The sequence below is a fragment of the Melitaea cinxia genome, chromosome 28 (genome assembly GCF_905220565.1).
Source record: "Melitaea cinxia chromosome 28, ilMelCinx1.1, whole genome shotgun sequence".
Classification (NCBI taxonomy): domain Eukaryota; kingdom Metazoa; phylum Arthropoda; class Insecta; order Lepidoptera; family Nymphalidae; genus Melitaea; species Melitaea cinxia.
In genome coordinates, this window is record NC_059421.1 from 2,158,670 (window position 1) to 2,181,993 (window position 23,324).

General features: G+C 31.6%; 3 protein-coding genes across 3 annotated transcripts; 2 read left to right on the top strand and 1 right to left on the bottom strand.

Annotated features, from left to right (window-relative positions):
* The first annotated feature begins 650 nt into the window (after positions 1-650).
* On the top strand, positions 651-7,358 carry LOC123667399 (chitooligosaccharidolytic beta-N-acetylglucosaminidase-like). Its single transcript, XM_045601305.1, has 10 exons — positions 651-675; positions 1,168-1,175; positions 1,270-1,442; positions 2,149-2,360; positions 2,702-3,034; positions 3,243-3,369; positions 3,834-5,171; positions 5,681-5,781; positions 6,449-6,566; positions 7,265-7,358. Exons 1-10 carry the CDS (start codon positions 651-653, stop codon positions 7,356-7,358), a joined length of 2,529 nt encoding a protein of 842 aa, XP_045457261.1.
* Positions 7,359-7,472: 114 nt separating this feature from the next.
* Positions 7,473-16,932, bottom strand: LOC123667400 (proton-coupled amino acid transporter-like protein CG1139). Its single transcript, XM_045601306.1, has 6 exons — positions 16,820-16,932; positions 16,449-16,684; positions 15,840-16,040; positions 8,832-8,937; positions 8,375-8,591; positions 7,473-7,754 (listed from the first exon to the last, which is right to left on the bottom strand). Exons 1-6 carry the CDS (start codon positions 16,930-16,932, stop codon positions 7,557-7,559), a joined length of 1,071 nt encoding a protein of 356 aa, XP_045457262.1. The 3' UTR covers positions 7,473-7,556.
* A 267-nt stretch (positions 16,933-17,199) lies between these two features.
* On the top strand, positions 17,200-23,278 carry LOC123667401 (chitooligosaccharidolytic beta-N-acetylglucosaminidase-like). The gene is given in 8 exon segments (XM_045601307.1): positions 17,200-17,318; positions 18,046-18,257; positions 18,598-18,930; positions 19,144-19,270; positions 19,754-21,091; positions 21,601-21,701; positions 22,369-22,486; positions 23,185-23,278. Coding segments are annotated over 8 exon segments (2,442 nt in total).
* The last annotated feature ends 46 nt before the right edge of the window (positions 23,279-23,324 follow it).

The window sequence follows — 23,324 nt, forward strand, 5'->3', positions numbered from 1 at the left end:
AGACAAACAAATAGACTGATAAACAGAAAGACATTAAAAAAATGTTATTTTAGTATGTATACCGTGTATATTCACATACTTTTAGTAAAAGCGATTATTTTAATATAACAAACAGACACTCCAATTTTATTTATTTGTATATATATTGATAAAATGAGAAAAAATATATTCGAAAATAAACATTTCAAGGGAATGATGAAAGTGTTAAAAGTTTATTATAATAATGCAATAGAGGTCTCTATTACATCCTTTATGTTAATGTATTAATTTCTGATTTTTGGTCACATTATTAGATCGATTGCTAAATCTTGGGCTTACAAGTTCAAACGCCATGTAACCTACCGCTTAAACTAACTTACCATCTACTTAAAACGTAACTTTGTATCAATAAAAGCAGGTAATATTGTACGAGTTAACTCTTTTCGCTATTAAGTCGAAACTTCTCGTCAAATCCTTCAATCATTTGTCAAACGCACAACACTTTAAATGACACAAACATACGAAAGCTTCTCAGAACACATACAGCAATATAGCAGCTTAATATAAATTTAGACGTTACAATAAAATATATTCTAAAAATCAATTTTACTTTTAATCATTATCAGTTTTGAGTCATGTTCTGACTGTTACCTGGAAAGAGTTGAACAAAGATGGCATCGTGCTCTGTTAAATTGGGTACGTACTAACGTTATTTCATGATTTTGGGAACTGTGTTGCAACTTTTAAGTGCTTTTGATCTTAAATTAGGTCTTGGGGTTTAGCCCTGATAGGGTTAATCACATTAATAGCCATATATGTATACAGTCATGTATTATATATTAAGATGTAACGGGTACTTACGAAGTTTTCCTTTGCCAGAGAGCGCAAGGTTAAGAAAATGAATTTTCTACTTTTAAGTTCAAAATTTTGACCAAATTTGACCTGGGTAACTTACGGATAAGGTTTTTCAAGTCACCGAACCAACTCCGTCAGATAAATATTGAATTATGACAATTATAAAAACTAAACTAGCACCACGTAAACACGTCCTTATAATATAATAATTGTTTCAAATAATGCAACATTTGCCTTCTAATTTATATTATACTAGCTGTCCGGACAGATTTTGTTGTATCAAAAGTTAATAGTAAAAATTATTATTTTTTTTTGTATTAAAACCTTCCGTAGGCCTTAAGGTATGTGCAAAAAAATAGATTAGCGGAATTGGTCGAACCGTACTCGAGTTATGCGCTTAGTAACATTCATTTTTACATTTATATTATATTATAGGTAAATAAATGTGTCACTCGTCATGAGGACGAAGAAATAAGTTACAGAAAGTTAATGAAAGCTGTAATCAAATACAGTGACGACGTAGGCTGTGATGATTTAGATAAGATTACCTTGACTGCAGAAAATTTTGAACTTTTTATCAAGAAAGAATATCCAGTATTGAGACTTGGGTATTATTTGCTACAGATTAGTTTCCTATTTTTACCATTTTATATTATAAAAGGGGTTTTCATGTTTAAATGTCTGTTTTACCGATTGTTGATGAAGTAATCTGATTTATAACTGTATCTAATATGTTAAAATTATAAATATATTTTCATTTCCATACAAATAAGTTTGTAATAGTAAAATAACCGCTATTTACTAAATATATATGTACATATAACAAAATAACATTTTTTACAATTTTTGTCTATCTGTCTATTTGTTTTTTTCGGATAATCCCTGTACCGGCTGGACCGATTTTGACGGGACTTTCATTGGCAAATAGCTGATGCAATTAAAGTAACTTAGGCTACTTTTATTTTAGAAATTTATTTATTTTATAACACTGTGAACTGACCAATAATTTTTCTGTTAAATTCCGTTCGGACGAAGTCGCGGGCACAGCTAGTTTTACATAAAACTCATTTAATATGTCTGATTTTTTTCCTAATTAATGAATCGAAAAATTGTAGTAAATATATTAGCTATTGTTTGAGGATAAGCATCTTATTAGCCTATTTTACCTCCTAATGGTAATACGTGTCAGCTATTTGTATGAGAAATAAATATTAAAAGTAAATGGCGAAACAGGTCCTAAGAAGAGAAATGAATAAGAGATAGTAGAGGCGCTTAAAAAAATGTTAGTTTTAAATAACATTTACGATTGAACAGGGATGTGGATGAAGACGAAGACAAGTTGAAAAAACTATATGTAAGAACTTCGGTACTTTTATATTATCTATGTACAAATTCAAAAAATAGTCTTGTTGATTCGGATATTCGCAAAAATCTTTCAAGAGACGATCAAATTATTATATTAATGTTCTGTGAAGCTCTAGCTGAGATGGAAGTTACTATAAGTAATATTGAACTAGCTGCAAAAGGTGAGTAGAGCAATAAAGATTTAAATACTGAACATTCTTTTAAAGCCTATTGAACAAATGAGGCAACGGTAGTTAAGTTGATATTAACATGTGATTATCGGATGAAGTGAGAGAGGAAGAGAGAAAGAGCGAGGGAGAGGAAAGAACTAAGGATAGTCAGAACACAGAGACGCGCGTAATGAATGTTAGTTTTCAATTCTCTCACTACCTGGTAGTTACATTAGATTTTTTTCGTGGTAATGACGACTCTTGTCAAGCTGACCGCATAAAATCTAAGTGAGTCATTTTTAAATAAGGAGCATGAAAAAGTAATAGTTAGATAATTCTTTAACTGTTTTCAGTTGCGTGTGAAAATTATCTAAGAGTAGATGAGAATAGTACGACACAAGAAGCTACGCTAAATGATTCTGAGCTAGACCCCGAGACTAGTTCATCAGATAATTTTAAAAGATATCCTAAATTCAAATCGTCAATAACTGTTATGCCTTCTGTTGTTACTGAAAAATCATTATCAAGATCATCAAAAGAAGGAATTACTGATGAATCTGATTATAATGTTGGGTACTTGTCAAATAAAACAAAAAAGGAAATCGAATTACCGGATGTAATAAATAATGTGGATGTGCGGAGAGCAGGAGTTCAAGAAAAAAAATCTGATAATTCAGGATTCGGCGGTATTGATAATTATAAATTACAATCTATCTAAATATATAAATAAAAATAAATAGCTAAATATGTTGCTAAGAGCAAAGCTCGAGAACGGCTTTTCTTTTATTTTCTAATCGTTCTGGCGAAATAAAACAATTTAGAAAATTGCGCAGAAAACCTCCAGAAAATGTAACGATTATTTAACTTCATATTGTTGTGTTTTTTTTTTCAAAGATTCTGATGAACGCTGTCAGGCAGAATGCGCTTGTTCAAAATGTAGTTCTGAAGGCCCTTGTTGTGGTGATGTAGGTTGCACAAAGGACTTATGTGACGATCCTGCAAAAGCTGTTGCTAAGAAAAAGTAAGATGTTGGGTCTCCTTCAATTGTTTTTCCCCATTTCGCAACATTTTCTTAAGCGTTCCTTTAAACTAAGTTTTCAATAATTCTTGTCCGCATATCAATATTATCTCCAAATTTTATAATCGCTGTGTAATACTTGGTTAAAATATTCTTATCTTGATTTTATCGTTAGGGTAATGTCATAAAGTACGCATTATAATATATTACAATACTCGTTTTTTCAGGAATTGTCTTCATTGGAAATACTATTCAATTATTGCTTCAGTTATGTTACTCTTGCTAATAATTTCACTATCCACTTTACCAGTTTGGATAAAAAAATACGCTTTTCAAGATTCATTATATGCTGAAAAATTTGTTACGAAACAAAGGTGATTTAATTTTGCGAGTAAAGTGAATGCTTATCCAGGAACATTATTTTATGTTACAATTATGATAATTTCTAAGTACATTTTTTATTTTAGTAACAAAGCAAGTTTAGAATGGGCATGGATTTGTCAAGAAAATTTTTGTAGGAGAGTTTTTCATCCACCTTTAAATGTTATTGTGTATCCTTCATTAAGTCGTTGTAAATTACTATGCTCAGGGTTACAACTTTGGCCATATCCAATTGGTTATACATTTTACAGTAAAAGTATTATTGCTGTAGCAACAAAGAACCTTGAGTATAAATTTAAATCCGTACCATCCGAAAAAGTTCGAGAATATTTATCTGAAGCTTTTAAATTATTTCTAAGAAATTTAGCAAAACTCGAAAAAAGTTTTAAATCAAATACAAATAATTTTGATTTAAGTGTTAAAAAAATTAAAATTCAAATTGAAATTGAAAGTGATTCTGATCCAAGATTACGCTTAAACACTGACGAAGCTTATACCTTAAATTTAGAAACCAATCAAAATGATGTTATTATAAAAGTCGTTTCTGATTCGTTTTGCGGTGTACGAAATGGTCTTGAAACTTTAAGTCAGCTATTTCTATTTGACCATAGTATAGACAGCCTTATAACTCTTTCAAAAATTGTTATAAAAGATGCTCCTTCGTACAAATATAGAGGACTCATGGTGGATACTGCAAGAAATTTCATTCCAATATTGGATTTAATAAGAACAATTGATGGGATGGCTTCATGCAAATTAAATACTTTTCATTGGCGTATATCAGATGTGACAAGTTTTCCATTACATTTGAATAAAATACCTAAATTTCGTGAATATGGTCCGTTCGATAAATCAATGGTTTATACAAGGGACGATATAAAATTATTAGTTAGGAGAGCTGGTGTGCGAGGTATTCGTATTTTGATAGAAATTGCTGCTCCGGGTCCTGTAGGTAGACCTTGGTCCTGGCTACCAGAAACTAAGTGTAAGAGGGAAAATGTTAGTTTAACTTGTGACAATATTCTCTGTCTACGATTGTCGATGAAAGATGAAGTTTTCGATGTCCTACAAAAAATTTACACTGAAATTATTGAACTAACAGAAGTCGATGATGTGTTTCACTTGAGCAATGGTGTTTTCATACTTAATAATTGTTACAATATAATGAAAGATAGAGACGGCTTTTTGGATAAAGCATTAGCCCGTCTTAAAATAGCAAATAAAGGTTTTCTTCCAAGATTACCGATAATTTGGTACAGTTCTCATCTAGATAAAAATTTTGAAACCTGGAATAGATTTGGTGTACAAATAACTGAATGGGTTCAGAATTTATCTAAAGAGAGTTTAAGTAAATTTAAGGTTATACATTCTTCTAAATGGGACTTATCTTGTGAAATGAAAAATCAGAGGTGTACTAACTATAGGTAAGAGGTACTTACAAATTACATTTCCATTAACTTACTATATTTCAGGAGTTTAGAAATTCAACCAACTTCTAAACAAAAAAAAATCTTCTTTAATGAAGACTTATTTATTAGGTTGGTAGGTTAGTTAATAATAGCTTAACCCAATTAACTATATTATAGCAAATTTGTGACATTGAATTTATTTCAAAACATGCATATTTCTTACCGATTATCCCTTCACCACCTTCTATATAATGTATTTATGGCCTGGAACAATTAATATTATAAACCTCAGTGATCGAAATATTTTTTTTTCTTCATATGATTTGTTGTAAGTTGCTGAAATCGGTCCACTTAGGAACCCGGCTAGCACTGCGTTGCATCTCTAAGTAAAAATCTGAGCGAGAATTAAACTCGACGTTTAGGGAACGTTTGCTTTAATGTATAACAGAGAAGAGAGAGTAGGCGTTCTCTCTTAGCTTTAATGTTTTTTTTTTATATTCAATATTTTTTTGTGTATTTTAAAGGTCGTGGCAGCAAATGTATGGATGGACATCTTGGCGGAATATGGATGCATTTACAATAGAGGGTGGCGAATCTATTTTATGGACCGATATTGTTGACTCTAGTATGCATCTAGTATATTTATTTATTTATTGACACTTGCCGTTTAACCAAATATTTAAAATCATTCATTGGAAATAAGGAAGCAGAAAGCAAATCATCACCAACAAATTTTTTGGTCATCCTTAAACGCTTTAGCATATAGGCATATTTATTATACATATATCTACACCGTGTACCCGGTGTTGATATTAAGTTGTCGTTCTTTTGCATGCGTTGTCACGAAATAACCGAATGAATAGGCACAAGTTCGCTCATTGTACTACACAATCTATTACAATTTTAAAATAATTAATAATATAGTTTAACTGAGGCAGAGCACAGCAGAAAATATCCTGCTCAAAATCTAGAGCAGCCCCACTGTGGTAGTACTTCAACTTTATAGAAGATCGCAGGTAATTATGCTGCGTTCAAGCAGTGTTGTGTTCTTGTGTTGAGTATTGTAACCAAAGCTTCTCGGAGGGATTGGGGGTAGGATCGGCAACACGCTTCAACAAACATCGGTAATCGCTTTCTATCAGGTCAGCTGTATGCTTGTTTGCTGACCTAGTTGTATAAAAAAAAGTTCTGATATACAACAGTAAAAATAAAAACATAAAACTACTAAACTATTTGTTACTTAAACAAACGCATGTTTAACTCATCAAATCACTTTATTGTCCAATATTCAGGTAATTTAGATTACCATATATGGCCGCGTGCAGCAGTAGTTGCGGAGCGCTTATGGTCAGATATGGTCGCAAACTCTACTGTTGATAAATCCGTATATTTACGTTTGGATTCGCATCGGTAATGCTTCCAATACTAATTTCACTTTAATTTCAATTCATTTTTCGTTTATTTACTTTCCTGTATAAACATTATCTCTTGTGTCCGGATTTTTGTTTATCTGTTTTTCTTCATCGTGTTTTAGTAAGCATATATATATTATATTTTCTCGTTTTTCTACTACTATGACCTTATTTCTTTTCCTTGTTATTATATAATATTACATATATACTATCCTAATATCTAATATATAAAATTCTTGTGTCGCGGTGTTTTTAGTTAAACTCCTCCGGAACGGCTTGACCGATTCTCATCAAATTTTGTGTGCCCGGGTAGCCCGCCCCTAATTTTTTTTAAATTTTTTGATAAATTATTTATTCTTTATTTTATTATGATTTGGCGTTGAAAAATACATACAACCCTAAATTTTTACCCTTCTACCACCAACCCCTTTTTTAGATAGCATTTAGCGGCAAGACAACGTTTGCCGAGTCAGGTAGTATGATTATAAAAATACGATGACACAGCAGTCACAGTTGTTGACCGCTCATGACAAACATTTGTATGTGTATATAGAATGGGTGCTTTCGTACTCTGAGTGTTTCGGGATCCTTAACACGAGAGAAAATCTTACTGGAGTCCGTTGAGTGTACAGCGTTCATTTATATATTTTATTTATTTTAATTAATATTTAAATTTGTCTAATTCTTTTCATTAAGGTGGCGCATGCTTCTTCTTGGTGTAAACGTTCAACCGATATGGCCAGCGTGGTGTACTTACAACCCAAGCCATTGTCTTAAAAAAGTTAATTAAGCTCAGAACATCAAATAATTATACAGTAACCTCACATTATGAACTTTGGTCAGCTTTTAATAAAAGAATATTTTTAAATAATATTTTTGTCATTAAAGAATATTTACATCGATACAATCTCCAAAATAATACAAAACGAGATAAATTAAATGAAAAACATCTCATCATATATTGACAAAATCAGAACAGAAGAATAATCTAGAAAGACTCCTTGATAAGACCTTTGACGTTAGTGTAGGTACCAACGATGCACAATATAAGACCGAACGTTGTTATCAAGATAAACCTCCAGAACCTCCACACCATGAAACCTAGACCGGGATCGGTCCAATCTAGGCACAACTCGATGAAGGCTGGATATATGAAACCCATATTAGAAATGCAAAAGGACCCCAGCTGAAATAAAAATTCAATTTATAACAGACTCGTAATCCAAAGTTGCATCTTTTAACAAATGCTTATTTACTTATTATTCAACTTAAATCGTTATTAAAAAATATGTTTTTAAATAAAATAAATAATTTTACGCAATATATAAAATTAGTTGGTCGTGCTGATATAGGGGACCAAAGAGTCAAATTTCGATTACCAAAACACGTGTCTGTATGAATGCACATATATTTTCTAGTTTCTGGGGGTTTGATTTTCAGAACCCCTCTCTCATGCCTCGAAAAACACGTATTTTTTGTCGATGTTTTAATTAAATAGCATTTGTCTAGTCTACAACAAACACTTCTTCCGTGGGATTTTTTTTCCGATAGTGCCTGATATATTCCAACTCGCTATAATAATTAGAAGTCATGAAGGAAGAGAGGTCCTGGGAAGGATCGAGGGTAGAGTCGGCAATGCGTTTGAGATACTTCTAGCATCCATCTATAAGCTACGGTAACCGTCAGATGGGTTGTACGCGTGTCATCCTAGTCGTATAAAAAAATCGAAAAAGAGTCGTCGTCAAGAAGAACTGTCTATAATTGTCAAATTAGAAGATGTTGTATGAATATGAAATTTAGTAATACCACTCCAATTAATTTAGAAACGTTGGGAAACGTTGTCGCTATGGCGGTTATGATGCAAATGAATATGGTTCTATACACCCGTTCCCATAACCAATACTTTGATGGATCGTACTTCTTCTTAATGTAGTGCCACATCAAGTCGAATGGAAACCAGAAGTTGAGGGCAAACGTTACATATATCATGAGGCCAAGCAGTAACTTGAGTGCTATTGGAAACCTAGAAAATAGAAAATAACCTTAAAACTGGCGGTCCCATGTTTGATTTCCACCCCTGTAGTGGAACTACTTTTCCGTAATATTTTTATAGGTTATATTAAAAATAAAACTGCTAAATTAATTCTTCAGAACTTAAAAAGACAATGAAAGTTGTTTTGTTTATTTGAATAAATAATTTATTATCTTGAGTCCAGACGACCGAGCGTTAAACATATTTTAAAGAAAATAAAAATTTACTCACGGTTCTAAAGGGAAATTAAGTGTTACAGGAGATTTAGAACTCTCTCCGAAGCCCCAATAGCCAAAGAAACCAATTGTAACAACGATACTCACGACGATTGACATACCTACAACATATATGTATTTATAATTATACCAAAAAAAAAATAGGAAATCTAAAATAACAGCCTCTGATGACCTGTAGTTAAATTTGAGTTATGTGGTTGGTTCATCATACGATGTTTTTACGTTTATTTTATAAGAAAAATCTATGGGCTCTGTAGTGTAGTAACATTTAGTTTATAAGACATGTATTTTCATTATATGTAGGCAGAATAAATCAGAGCGTTGTCCGGAACACTTGTGCGCCTTTTACTGTATCTCCCCGTACCTCACACCTCATGGCGACCCTGCCATGCCGTGGCGGTTGCGAGTGTCGGGTGACCGGCGCAAAACGCAAACGCGACGGATTCCAGTGTGCCTCGGTGCAACTTTTAAAGAATTTATAATTTATAACGAGCAGTGAATAAAGTGAGACCTTCATTAAAACTATATCTAATTAATAAATAATATGGGGAAAAATTACTCGAAAAACGAAGATAAGGAAATATTAATAACGCAGAATGCCGCTGCAGGGAGTAACACTGGAGGAATTACAGAAATCGAAAGTAACATAAAAACGAGTAATATTTTAATCACCGTGGCCCTAATAATTTTTATTTGTACTATGGTTTACTTGGCATGGAAAAGCTGGAGAAATAAAGAAAGGAAATGGATAGAAAAAAGAATGCAGTCTGAATTTTTTACGAGAATTCGGCAGAGGTTTTCTGGCAGATTCAACCCTACAAACGCTGACGGAGGAGATACGGTATAGTGAAAAGTGAATAGTGAAAGTAAAAAGTTAAAAAGTAATAATAATATAAATGAAAAGTGAAAATATGTGAAGTGAAAACCTTTCCTTCCCCTCTATTGTTAATTTCTGTGTATAGATTTCATACCATATTTACGTAAAATATGTAAGAACTATGTGTAATATTGACTGTAAGTTTAAAACTATATGGAAAAAGAATTAGAAATTATTTTAAATAAGTTAAGTGAAATTCAAATTGATTTAAGGAAATTAGGTCCCACTAGAAGATTACAATATACAGGTAATGTGAATAAAAAAATTGTAAAAGCTGAAAAACTATTTCGTGAATATAAAGATATTATTAATATTTTTAACGAACAAAAATGTAAAGTTGAATTAAAAGATTATGTTTATGGAATATTAGAACGCATTGAATTAGTATATAATAAAATTTTAAGTTACAAAATTAATTGTGTGGATAGTATAATGGAAAAATCGGAAATAACAAAAATGGATAGGTTCGACTTAAAAACTGCTACTTCTTTAATTCCCGTAATGGATAATACGGAAGAAACTACTGAAAAAATTATTGACGGAATTGAAATGTATGATGAATATCTTGTAGATTTCACACAGGAAAAATTATTAATTTCATTTGTATTAAAAACCAGGTTAACTAAATGTGCTAAATTAAAATTAAAAAGCGAATATAGTGATGTAAAGAGCTTAATCCATGATATTAGAAATTCTTTATTAACAAAAAAATCAGCAAATGCGATACTTAGCCAATTAAATAACTTATCTCAAAATAATATGTCAATTCATGAGTATGGAGATAAATTATCTGAGTTATTTGTAGGCCTCACTATAGCACAGAGCAACGGAAACCCGAAGGCTTGTGAGATATTGAGACCTATTAATGAAAAATTAGCGATTAAAAGATTTGCAGATGGATTACGTAATAGGCGACTCAGCACAATTATATCAGCTCGAGACTACTCCGAGTTGAAGGATGCAGTCCGTGCTGCTGAAGACGAGGAGTTGGGACAACCTTCATCGTCTAACAATATATTCAACGCGCAAAGAAGAGGTAATCGAATCCCCTACTATAGGTCTTCCCAAAGAGGCAGAGGCGGACGAACCAATAAAACTAATTTTTACTCACATCGTGGACGGAACAACAATCTCAATAATACCCCTCGTACAGGTATGTATGTTAAAAATAATTATAATAATTCAGGATATTATTCTAACAAAAACCACTCGACCCCGACTCGAGGTCCCCGTCGAGTTTACAATAGTAGCGGTAACCGTAGTAAGCAAAATATTTGTTCGGTACAACTTGAAGAAGAAAAAACTACTGAACCGAAACAGTTTTTTCGGGACTAAAAATTATATTTTAAATTACGAAAACAATGTAAAATATGTACATATTCTTAAATATCTATAGAAAAAAATGTTCGTGGTTACTAGATACCGGTGCATCTTTATCGGCTATTCGTAGTAGTATATTATCGAAACATACACCGATACATAAAGACCCTATAGTCATTAACGGTATAGGTGGCAAGACATATTCAGAGGGTTATGTTTATTTAACTTTACAGGCGTTAGATGGAACTAATTATGAACACAAATTTTATTTGTTTGAGGAATTACCTTGTAAATCAGATGGAATAATTGGGTTAGATTTTCTAAACAATTTTTATTCGATTATCGATTTAGAGAAAAATATATTAATGTTAACAAATGAAAAACAAAGCCAGATACCATTATATACTTCACCTAAATTATGTACAGACTATATAACGATACCAGCACGATGCGAAACTATTCACTATATAAAGTTAAATTCAGATGTGAAAGAAGATAGTGTGATTGTACAGGAAGAATTACAAGAAAATTTATTTTTAGCTAGTTTAATAGTAAAACCAAAAAATAACATAATACCTATTAGATTAATGAATACTAGTGACAAAGAAATTATTATTCCAATTTTTCAACCTCAGCTATTACCATTAAAAGAGTATAATGTTTGTTCTTTTGATAAGTGTACTTCGAACTCTACACGTGCAAAAACATTGTTGCAATCTTTGAAACTTGATCACTTAGGTACAAGTGAACGTAACAGTATAGAGAGTATTTGTTCAAAGTATGCTGACATATTTTATTTACCCGGTGATAAGCTTACGACTACTAACTTGTGTGAACAATCAATTAATTTGAAACGAAATGTAAATCCAGTTTATATAAAACCATATAGATTACCACATAGTTTAAAACCTGAAGTAGATAAACAAATTAAACAAATGTTAGCTGATGACATAATAGAACCATCACAAAGTGAATGGTCCAGTCCGATATTGTTAGTACCCAAAAAATCAGATGACAAAAATAATAAAAAGTGGAGATTAGTTATAGACTATCGAAAGTTAAATGAAGTAATACAGGATGATAAATTTCCATTACCAAACATAACAGAGATATTGGATTCGTTATCAGGCGCAATTTATTTCTCTCATTTAGACCTAAGTCAATCATATTATCAATGTTCATTAAAACCCGAATCTAGACCAATCACATCATTTACAACTAGTACAGGTCAGTTTCAAATGAAACGTCTACCTATGGGGCTAAAGATCAGTCCCAGCGCTTTCTCTAGAGTCATGTCAGTAGCTATGTCAGGTCTTAACTATATAAATTGTTTTATTTATTTAGACGATTGTGTTTGCTTCGGAAGAAATTTAGAATCACATAATAAAAACTTAATAGAAATTTTCGAACGCTTACGTAAAGTCAATCTCAAACTAAATCCGAGTAAATGTCAATTCTTAAAAACAGAACTATTATATTTAGGCCATACGATATCCTCTAAAGGAATTCAACCAGACCAAGACAAAATTAAGACTATTCAAAATTACCCAATACCGACGAACGTCGATGAGTTGAGACGTTTTGTGGCAATGTGTAATTACTATAGAAAGTTTATTAAAAATTTTGCTGAATTAACTAATTGTTTAAATAAACTTTGTAGGAGGAATGTCAAATATGAGTGGACTGAACAGTGTGAGATATCATTTAATATTTTGAAAAATGCTTTAATAAATCCACCCATTCTACAATACCCTGATTTTTCAAAAGAATTTATATTACAAACTGATGCTTCAGGGACAGCAATAGGTGCAGTACTTTGTAATAATAACATGAGAGCTGTAGCATATGCTAGTAGACCTTTGAATAAAGCTGAATTAAATTACCCAACTATACAGAAAGAACTACTTGCCATAGTTTGGAGTGTAAAATATTTTCGACCATATTTATTTGGACGTACTTTTACTATTATGACGGATCATAAACCCCTTATATACCTATTTGGACTAAAAGACCCTTCAAGTAGACTTTTAAAATTTCGGTTAGCACTAGAAGAGTATGATTTTAAAGTAGTATACGTGAAAGGTAAAGAAAATGTAATAGCGGACGCTTTATCGCGAATAAGTATGACTTCCCAAGATTTGAAAGCTATGAATGAAAGGTTATTAGCAGTAACAACAAGAGCACAGGCTAAGAAAGTAAAAGAGGCAGAAAGAAAGAATGAAAGTGGAGATGATAGAATGATAAGCGATATTCCAAGTATTGACCCGAACAATTGGCCTGATCAACCAAGTGTTGTGGAAATACTTAGAATACCGAGTGGATCAGTTGAGTTAAGTTTAATACAAGGGAAAGAACTAAGAAAAATGAAAGAGAAAAAATATATGGATGTCGAATCTGAATGTTTCGCATTCAATAAAAATAAAAATATATTATATGTTAACCTTGATTTTAAAGCACATTATACGCGAGACGTTTTTGTGGAAAAATTGAGGAAAATATGTGAAAAGTTAGAAATTAGAGAAATATGCATTATAAAGAAAGAAGATAACGCGTTATTTATAAGGAGTCTTATAGAAGAAATAAAAAGTAAAAATAAATATAACGGTCCAAGGATTTGTATTTTGAAAGGTATAAAAAGAATAGATAGTGACGAGGAAAAACAATTTATTATGAACGACTATCATCTGCTACCCACAAGCGGACATGCTGGGATTCGCAGAATGGTAAATAACATAAAACGTAAATTCTACTGGCCAGGAATAGAAAATGATGTTAAGAGTTACGTTAGAAAGTGTGAAAAATGTCAAAAAAGTAAACATTCTAGGCATATTAAGGAACCCCTAGTTATTACAACCACAGCTAGTTCTGCTTTGGAAAAAGTTTTTCTAGACATAATAGGTCCATTAGATAGAGATTTAGAAGATAATAAATATATATTAACAATACAATGTGAATTAAGTAAATTTGTAGAGGCATATCCTCTTAGAAATAAGGAAACGGTAAGTATAGCTAAGAATTTTGTGAATAATTTCATTTTAAGGTTCGGAATCCCAAAGGTCATCACTACGGATCGTGGAACTGAATTTATATCGGATACAATGGAACAGGTTTGTAAGTTACTAAATATAGAAAAACTAAGTTCTACTGCATACCATCATCAAACTATTGGTTCTCTTGAAAATGCACATAAACATTTAGGTTCATTTTTGCGCATACAATGTGATAACCATCCAGAGACATGGAGCCAATGGCTACCATTTTGGTGTTTTACATATAATAATACAATTCACTCAAGTACAAGATATGCACCATACGAGTTAGTTTTTGGAAAATCATGTGAAATACCTAGTAGAATTTCTTCTGACATTGAACCTTTATACAATCCAGACAATTACAGTTTAGAATTAAAGTACAGGTTACAGACAGCTAATAGGGATGCGAGAGAAAATTTGTTAAAGTCTAAAGAGAAAAGAAAACAGAAATATGATAAAAAGGTAAATAAAATAAAATACAAACCAAATGATATGTTATTAGTAAAAAATGAAACAGGAGGAAAATTAGATACCTTGTATAATGGCCCGTATTTAGTTATTGAAGAGCAGGAACCGAATGTAAAAATTTTGAGAAATAATAAAATTGAAATTATTCATAAAAATAGAACAAAACTTTTTGTAAAAGATAAATAATTAATGTTTATTTCTAAATCATTTCAAATTATTGTATACTATATTTAGATACATACTAATTGTTTTATTACTATTACTTTTACGTATTAAAACTTTTCATATTTACATTATATACTTATACAAAAAAAAAAAACTTAATTATGTAATTAATTTTTATTTTTTTATTTTGCCCCGGTGGTGTAGTGTAGTAACATTTAGTTTATAAGACATGTATTTTCATTATATGTAGGCAGAATAAATCAGAGCGTTGTCCGGAACACTTGTGCGCCTTTTACTGTATCTCCCCGTACCTCACACCTCAGCTCTCAGGTCACACATTTCTCATACACCACGTCATTTATACTGCTTATCCGCATGTGCTTTACATCAGGCTTTAGATGAGTAGCTCTAAGACTATCTAACAAAGTAAGTACGTGGCCCGACGCTAACGGTTCTGCTCGGCATACAAAGAATCATAATTAGAAATCATATGACTAGATATTTGATATTTTCGAATTGCATTAAATGACTTTATTTATATATGTATTTTAATAATGTATGAGTATCTTATTTACCAACGAACCTGAAATTATAAAATGAAAATGACATTTTTAAGTAATATTTTATTAAAATTTAGATACCTTGTTGTAAAAATACGTTGAAAAAAAAAGCAGTTATCGAGTTATACAGCTTTATCTTTCAGCAAACAACTTAACGATGTATAAATGAAAATAAATATTACCTCGTACATGGAGGAACTACGTGAAATGAAAATAAAAGAACAAAATAATTCATTAAAACTTTCCGCTGATTCATTACAACTCATCCTTGACAATGATGAATTATGTACAGTTTATGAAACCATGTATATATTTATGTATTGTGTAGTCTCGCGTCGTTAAACACACATACATAACTACAAGTAGGTTTGACACTGAATAAAATAAAAGGCACTTTTCATATCACGTAGATATACAAATTCAGCTATATATTTTATTTATAGACTTAGTCCGCCATTTGCGAAACGAATTTTGTGCAGTTGTGTAATAAATTGAAATACGCTGATAAATAATATACATTTGTGTCTCAGTAAATTATTATAGAAGTTCCAGTTAGGTCAGCAGTTCCTGTTACAGCTTACCTCCAAACAAAGCAAGTGCCATTTTCCTAGGTTCTTCCATATTGTTCTCTATCGCCATCACAGCGCCTATACCTTCCATGCTGACCATACAAACTCCCATAAACTCAAACAGGCCGGCAACTGTTTTGAATATCGGCATGTCTAAAGGGCTGTGATCAGCTGATTTTACTGAGTAGAGAACCGTCGCCATTGCCACAGTAACTGAAAATTAGTTCGTTTTAACAAAGTCACAGAAAATTATTTACAAAGTATTATAAGTTAATGATTAATTAGAGAATTGAGACAACGAATTTGATGATTATCATACTATGAATAATTTAATTGAATTGTATTAAGACAAAATAATCCGTTATATTAGAAAGACGTAAAATATTCCGAAGCGTTACGGACAGTACGTAACATAAAAATCACGAAGTTTTGCCTTATATCTCTTTAAAATAGTATATATTTTATAAATACAAATATATCGATTTAAAATTTCATACACATACGCTGCTAAATATGAATGAACGGTCCACAGGATTATAGAAGGGGAACCTTTTGAACGTGGAACCTTTGAAAATCATTAGACATTTAAATATTAAAAATTAATAAAATAATTATACTTACATATAATAAAATCAGCGACAATAGAAAACGGCGCAAGGTACTTCAAAGTGGTAATCATACAAATCAGTATACATGGTACGACAAGGCAAATTATGTAAACTCTTAATGGTGGGTTTCCACCCAATGTGACCTCATTAGTCCCCTCTACCAGTTGCTTGATAGTGCGCGCCATCATGATTTGGTAGACGCAGCAAGATCCAAAAAGATTGAAGCATATGTTGAAATCAACAAGGTACCTTGAAAATAAAATAATATGTTTTACTTTACCTTGTGAATCTGACAAAAATTTTTTGATGCTGTTTATTTATTTATTTAACAATTTTTTATACGTACAAAATTATATACATAATATATTTGTCATGGAGACTCACGTATAATAGGTGTGCTTATCTCTGTAAGAGGTTTCTTCCAGCACACCCAAAAAGGAACGGTTACGGACAGATGTTGATTGAAAGAACAGGAATAATTTAGTTATTGTATACATCCAAAATGATGATTTCAAAAGGCATATTATTTATTATATTTCGTGCGCTGAAGTAATGATTTTTCCAGATTAAAAATTATTTTTTTTTTTTTGTATTAAAACCTTCCGTAGGCCTTAAGGTATGTGCAAAAAAATAGATTAGCGGAATTGGTCGAACCGTAATCGAGTTATGCGCTTAGTAACATTCATTTTTACATTTATATTATATTATAGGTAAATAAATGTGTCACTCGTCATGAGGACGAAGAAATAAGTTATAGAAAGTTAATGAAAGCCGTAATCAAATACAGTGACGACGTGTGCTGTGATGACTTAGATAAGATTACCTTGAATGCAGAAAAGTTTGAACTTTTTATCAAGAAACAATATCCATTATTGAGACTTGGGTATTATTTGCTACAGATTAGTTTCTTATTTTTACTATTTCATATTATAAAGAGGGGTTTTCATGTTTAAATGTCTGTTTGACCGATTGTTGATAAAGTAATCTGATTTATAACTGTATCTAATATGTTAAAATTATAAATATATTTTCATTTCCACAGAAATAAGTTTGTAATAGTAAAATAAGCGCTATTTACTAAATGTATATGGATGTATACACGGTACATATAACAAAATAACATTTTTTACAATTTTTGTCTATCTGTCTGTTTGTTTTTTTCGGCTAATCTCTGTAACGGCTGGACCGATTTTGACGGGACTTTCATTGGCAAATAGCTGATGCAATTAAAGTAACTTAGGCTACTTTTATTTTAGAAATTTATTTATTTTATAACTCTGTGAACTGACCAATAACTTTTTTGTTAAATTTCACTCGGACGAAGTCGCGGGGACAGCAAGTTTTACAATAAAACTCATTTAATATGTCTGATTTTTTTCCTAATTAATGAATCGAAAAGTTGTAGTAAATCTATTAGCTATATTATTTGAGGATAAACATCTTATTAGCCCATTTTACCTCCTAATGGTAATACGTTTCAGTTATTTGTATGAGAAATAAATATTAACAGTAAAATGGTGAAACAGGCCCTACGATGAGAAATGAATAAGAGATTGTAGAGGCGCTCAAAAAATTTATAGTTAGTTTAAATAAAATTTACGATTCAACAGGGATGTGGATGAAGACGAAGACAAGTTGAAAAAACTGTATGTAAGAACTTCGGTACTTTTATATTATCTATGTACAAATTCAAAAAATAGTCGTGTTGATGCGGATATTCGCAAAAATCTTTCAAGAGACGATCAAATGATTATATTAATGTTCTGTGAAGCTCTAGCTGAGATGGAAGTTACTATAAGTAATATTGAACTAGCTGCAAAAGGTGAGTAGAGTAATGAAGATCTAAATACTGAACATTCTTTTAAAGCCTATCGAACAAATAAGGCAACGGTAGTTAAGTTGGTACTAAGCACATGTGATTATCGGATGAAGTGAGAGAGGAAGAGAGAAAGAGCGAGGGAGAGGAAAGAACTAAGGATAGTCAGAACACAGAAACGTGCGTAATGAATGTTAGTTTTCAATTCTCTCACTACCTGGTAGTTACATTAGATTTTTTTCGTGGTGTTGACGACTCTTGTCAAGCTGACCGCATAAAATCTAAGTGAGTCATTTTTAAATAAGGACCATGAAAAAGTAATAGATAATTCTTTAACTGTTTTCAGTTGCGTGTGAAAATTATCTAAGAGTAGATGAGAATAGTACGACACAAGAAGCTACGCTAAATGATTCTGAGCTAGACCCCGAAACTAGTTCATCAGATAATTTTAAAAGATATCCTAAATTCAAATCGTCAATAACTGTTATGCCTTCTGTTGTTACTGAAAAATCATTATCAAGATCATCAAAAGAAGGATTTACTGATGAATCTGATTATAATGTTGGGTACTTGTCAAATAAAACAAACAAGGAAATCGAATTACCGGATGTAATAAATAATGTGGATGTGCGGGGAGCAGGAGTTCAAGAAAAAAAATCTGATAATTCAGGATTCGGAGGTATTGATAATTTTTAAATTACAATCTATCTAAATATATTAATAAAAATAAATAGCTAAATATGTTGCTAAGAGCAAAGCTCGTGAAGGGCTTTTCTTTTATTTTCTAATACTTCGTTCTGGCGAAATAAAACAATTTAGAAAATTGCGCAGAAAACCTCCAGAAAATGTAACGATTATTTAACTTTATATTGTTGTGTTTTTTTTTTCAAAGATTCTGATGAACGCTGTCAGGCAGAATGCGCTTGTTCAAAATGTAGTTCTGAAGGCCCTTGTTGTGGTGATGTAGGTTGCACAAAGGACTTATGTGACGATCCTCCAAAAGCTGTTGCTAAGAAAAAGTAAGATGTTGGGTCTCCTTCAATTGTTTTTCCCCATTTCGCAACATTTTCTTAAGCTTTCCTTTAAACTAAGTTTTCAATAATTCTTGTCCGCATATCAATATTATCTCCAAATTATATAATCGCTGTGTAATACTTGGTTAAATTATTCTTATCTTGATTTAGTCATATCTGATATTAGTTATCGTAAGGGTAGCGTCATAAAGCACGCATTATAATATATTACAATACACGTTTTTTCAGGAATTGTCTTCATTGGAAATACTATTCAATTATTGCTTCGGTTATTTTACTCTTGTTAATAATTTCACTATCCACTTTACCAGTTTGGATAAAAAAATACGCTTTTCAAGATTCATTATATGCTGAAAAATTTGTTACGAAACAAAGGTGATTTAATTTTGCGAGTAAAGTGAATGCTTATCCACGAACATTATTTTATGTTACAATTATGATAATTTCTAAGTACATTTTTTATTTTAGTAACAAAACAAGTTTAGAATGGGCATGGATTTGTCAAGAAAATGTTTGTAGGAGAGTTTTTCATCCACCTTTAAATGTTATTGTGTATCCTTCATTAAGTCGTTGTACATTACTATGCTCAGAGTTACAACTTTGGCCATATCCAATTGGTTATACATTTTACAGTAAAAGTATTATTTCTGTAGCAACAAAGAACCTTGAGTATAAATTTAAATCCGTACCATCCGAAAAAGTTTGAGAATATTTATCTGAAGCTTTTAAATTATTTCTAAGAAATTTAGCAAAACTCGAAAAAAGTTTTAAATCAAATACAAATAATTTTGATTTAAGTGTTAAAAAAATTAAAATTCAAATTGAAATTGAAAGTGATTCTGATCCAAGATTACGCTTAAACACTGACGAAGCTTATACCTTAAATTTAGAAACCAATCAAAATGATGTTATTATAAAAGTCGTTTCTGATTCGTTTTGCGGTGTACGAAATGGTCTTGAAACTTTAAGTCAGCTATTTCTATTTGACCATAGTATAGACAGCCTTATAACTCTTTCAAAAATTGTTATAAAAGATGCTCCTTCGTACAAATATAGAGGACTCATGGTGGATACTGCAAGAAATTTCATTCCAATATTGGATTTAATAAGAACAATTGATGGGATGGCTTCATGCAAATTAAATACTTTTCATTGGCGTATATCAGATGTGACAAGTTTTCCATTACATTTGAATAAAATACCTAAATTTCGTGAATATGGTCCGTTCGATAAATCAATGGTTTATACAAGGGACGATATAAAATTATTAGTTAGGAGAGCTGGTGTGCGAGGTATTCGTATTTTGATAGAAATTGCTGCTCCGGGTCCTGTAGGTAGACCTTGGTCCTGGCTACCAGAAACTAAGTGTAAGAGGGAAAATGTTAGTTTAACTTGTGACAATATTCTCTGTCTACGATTGTCGATGAAAGATGAAGTTTTCGATGTCCTACAAAAAATTTACACTGAAATTATTGAACTAACAGAAGTCGATGATGTGTTTCACTTGAGCAATGGTGTTTTCATACTTAATAATTGTTACAATATAATGAAAGATAGAGACGGCTTTTTGGATAAAGCATTAGCCCGTCTTAAAATAGCAAATAAAGGTTTTCTTCCAAGATTACCGATAATTTGGTACAGTTCTCATCTAGATAAAAATTTTGAAACCTGGAATAGATTTGGTGTACAAATAACTGAATGGGTTCAGAATTTATCTAAAGAGAGTTTAAGTAAATTTAAGGTTATACATTCTTCTAAATGGGACTTATCTTGTGAAATGAAAAATCAGAGGTGTACTAACTATAGGTAAGAGGTACTTACAAATTACATTTCCATTAACTTACTATATTTCAGGAGTTTAGAAATTCAACCAACTTCTAAACAAAAAAAAATCTTCTTTAATGAAGACTTATTTATTAGGTTGGTAGGTTAGTTAATAATAGCTTAACCCAATTAACTATATTATAGCAAATTTGTGACATTGAATTTATTTCAAAACATGCATATTTCTTACCGATTATCCCTTCACCACCTTCTATATAATGTATTTATGGCCTGGAACAATTAATATTATAAACCTCAGTGATCGAAATATTTTTTTTTCTTCATATGATTTGTTGTAAGTTGCTGAAATCGGTCCACTTAGGAACCCGGCTAGCACTGCGTTGCATCTCTAAGTAAAAATCTGAGCGAGAATTAAACTCGACGTTTAGGGAACGTTTGCTTTAATGTATAACAGAGAAGAGAGAGTAGGCGTTCTCTCTTAGCTTTAATGTTTTTTTTTTATATTCAATATTTTTTTGTGTATTTTAAAGGTCGTGGCAGCAAATGTATGGATGGACATCTTGGCGGAATATGGATGCATTTACAATAGAGGGTGGCGAATCTATTTTATGGACCGATATTGTTGACTCTAGTATGCATCTAGTATATTTATTTATTTATTGACACTTGCCGTTTAACCAAATATTTAAAATCATTCATTGGAAATAAGGAAGCAGAAAGCAAATCATCACCAACAAATTTTTTGGTCATCCTTAAACGCTTTAGCATATAGGCATATTTATTATACATATATCTACACCGTGTACCCGGTGTTGATATTAAGTTGTCGTTCTTTTGCATGCGTTGTCACGAAATAACCGAATGAATAGGCACAAGTTCGCTCATTGTACTACACAATCTATTACAATTTTAAAATAATTAATAATATAGTTTAACTGAGGCAGAGCACAGCAGAAAATATCCTGCTCAAAATCTAGAGCAGCCCCACTGTGGTAGTACTTCAACTTTATAGAAGATCGCAGGTAATTATGCTGCGTTCAAGCAGTGTTGTGTTCTTGTGTTGAGTATTGTAACCAAAGCTTCTCGGAGGGATTGGGGGTAGGATCGGCAACACGCTTCAACAAACATCGGTAATCGCTTTCTATCAGGTCAGCTGTATGCTTGTTTGCTGACCTAGTTGTATAAAAAAAAGTTCTGATATACAACAGTAAAAATAAAAACATAAAACTACTAAACTATTTGTTACTTAAACAAACGCATGTTTAACTCATCAAATCACTTTATTGTCCAATATTCAGGTAATTTAGATTACCATATATGGCCGCGTGCAGCAGTAGTTGCGGAGCGCTTATGGTCAGATATGGTCGCAAACTCTACTGTTGATAAATCCGTATATTTACGTTTGGATTCGCATCGGTAATGCTTCCAATACTAATTTCACTTTAATTTCAATTCATTTTTCGTTTATTTACTTTCCTGTATAAACATTATCTCTTGTGTCCGGATTTTTGTTTATCTGTTTTTCTTCATCGTGTTTTAGTAAGCATATATATATTATATTTTCTCGTTTTTCTACTACTATGACCTTATTTCTTTTCCTTGTTATTATATAATATTACATATATACTATCCTAATATCTAATATATAAAATTCTTGTGTCGCGGTGTTTTTAGTTAAACTCCTCCGGAACGGCTTGACCGATTCTCATCAAATTTTGTGTGCCCGGGTAGCCCGCCCCTAATTTTTTTTAAATTTTTTGATAAATTATTTATTCTTTATTTTATTATGATTTGGCGTTGAAAAATACATACAACCCTAAATTTTTACCCTTCTACCACCAACCCCTTTTTTAGATAGCATTTAGCGGCAAGACAACGTTTGCCGAGTCAGGTAGTATGATTATAAAAATACGATGACACAGCAGTCACAGTTGTTGACCGCTCATGACAAACATTTGTATGTGTATATAGAATGGGTGCTTTCGTACTCTGAGTGTTTCGGGATCCTTAACACGAGAGAAAATCTTACTGGAGTCCGTTGAGTGTACAGCGTTCATTTATATATTTTATTTATTTTAATTAATATTTAAATTTGTCTAATTCTTTTCATTAAGGTGGCGCATGCTTCTTCTTGGTGTAAACGTTCAACCGATATGGCCAGCGTGGTGTACTTACAACCCAAGCCATTGTCTTAAAAAAGTTAATTAAGCTCAGAACATCAAATAATTATACAGTAACCTCACATTATGAACTT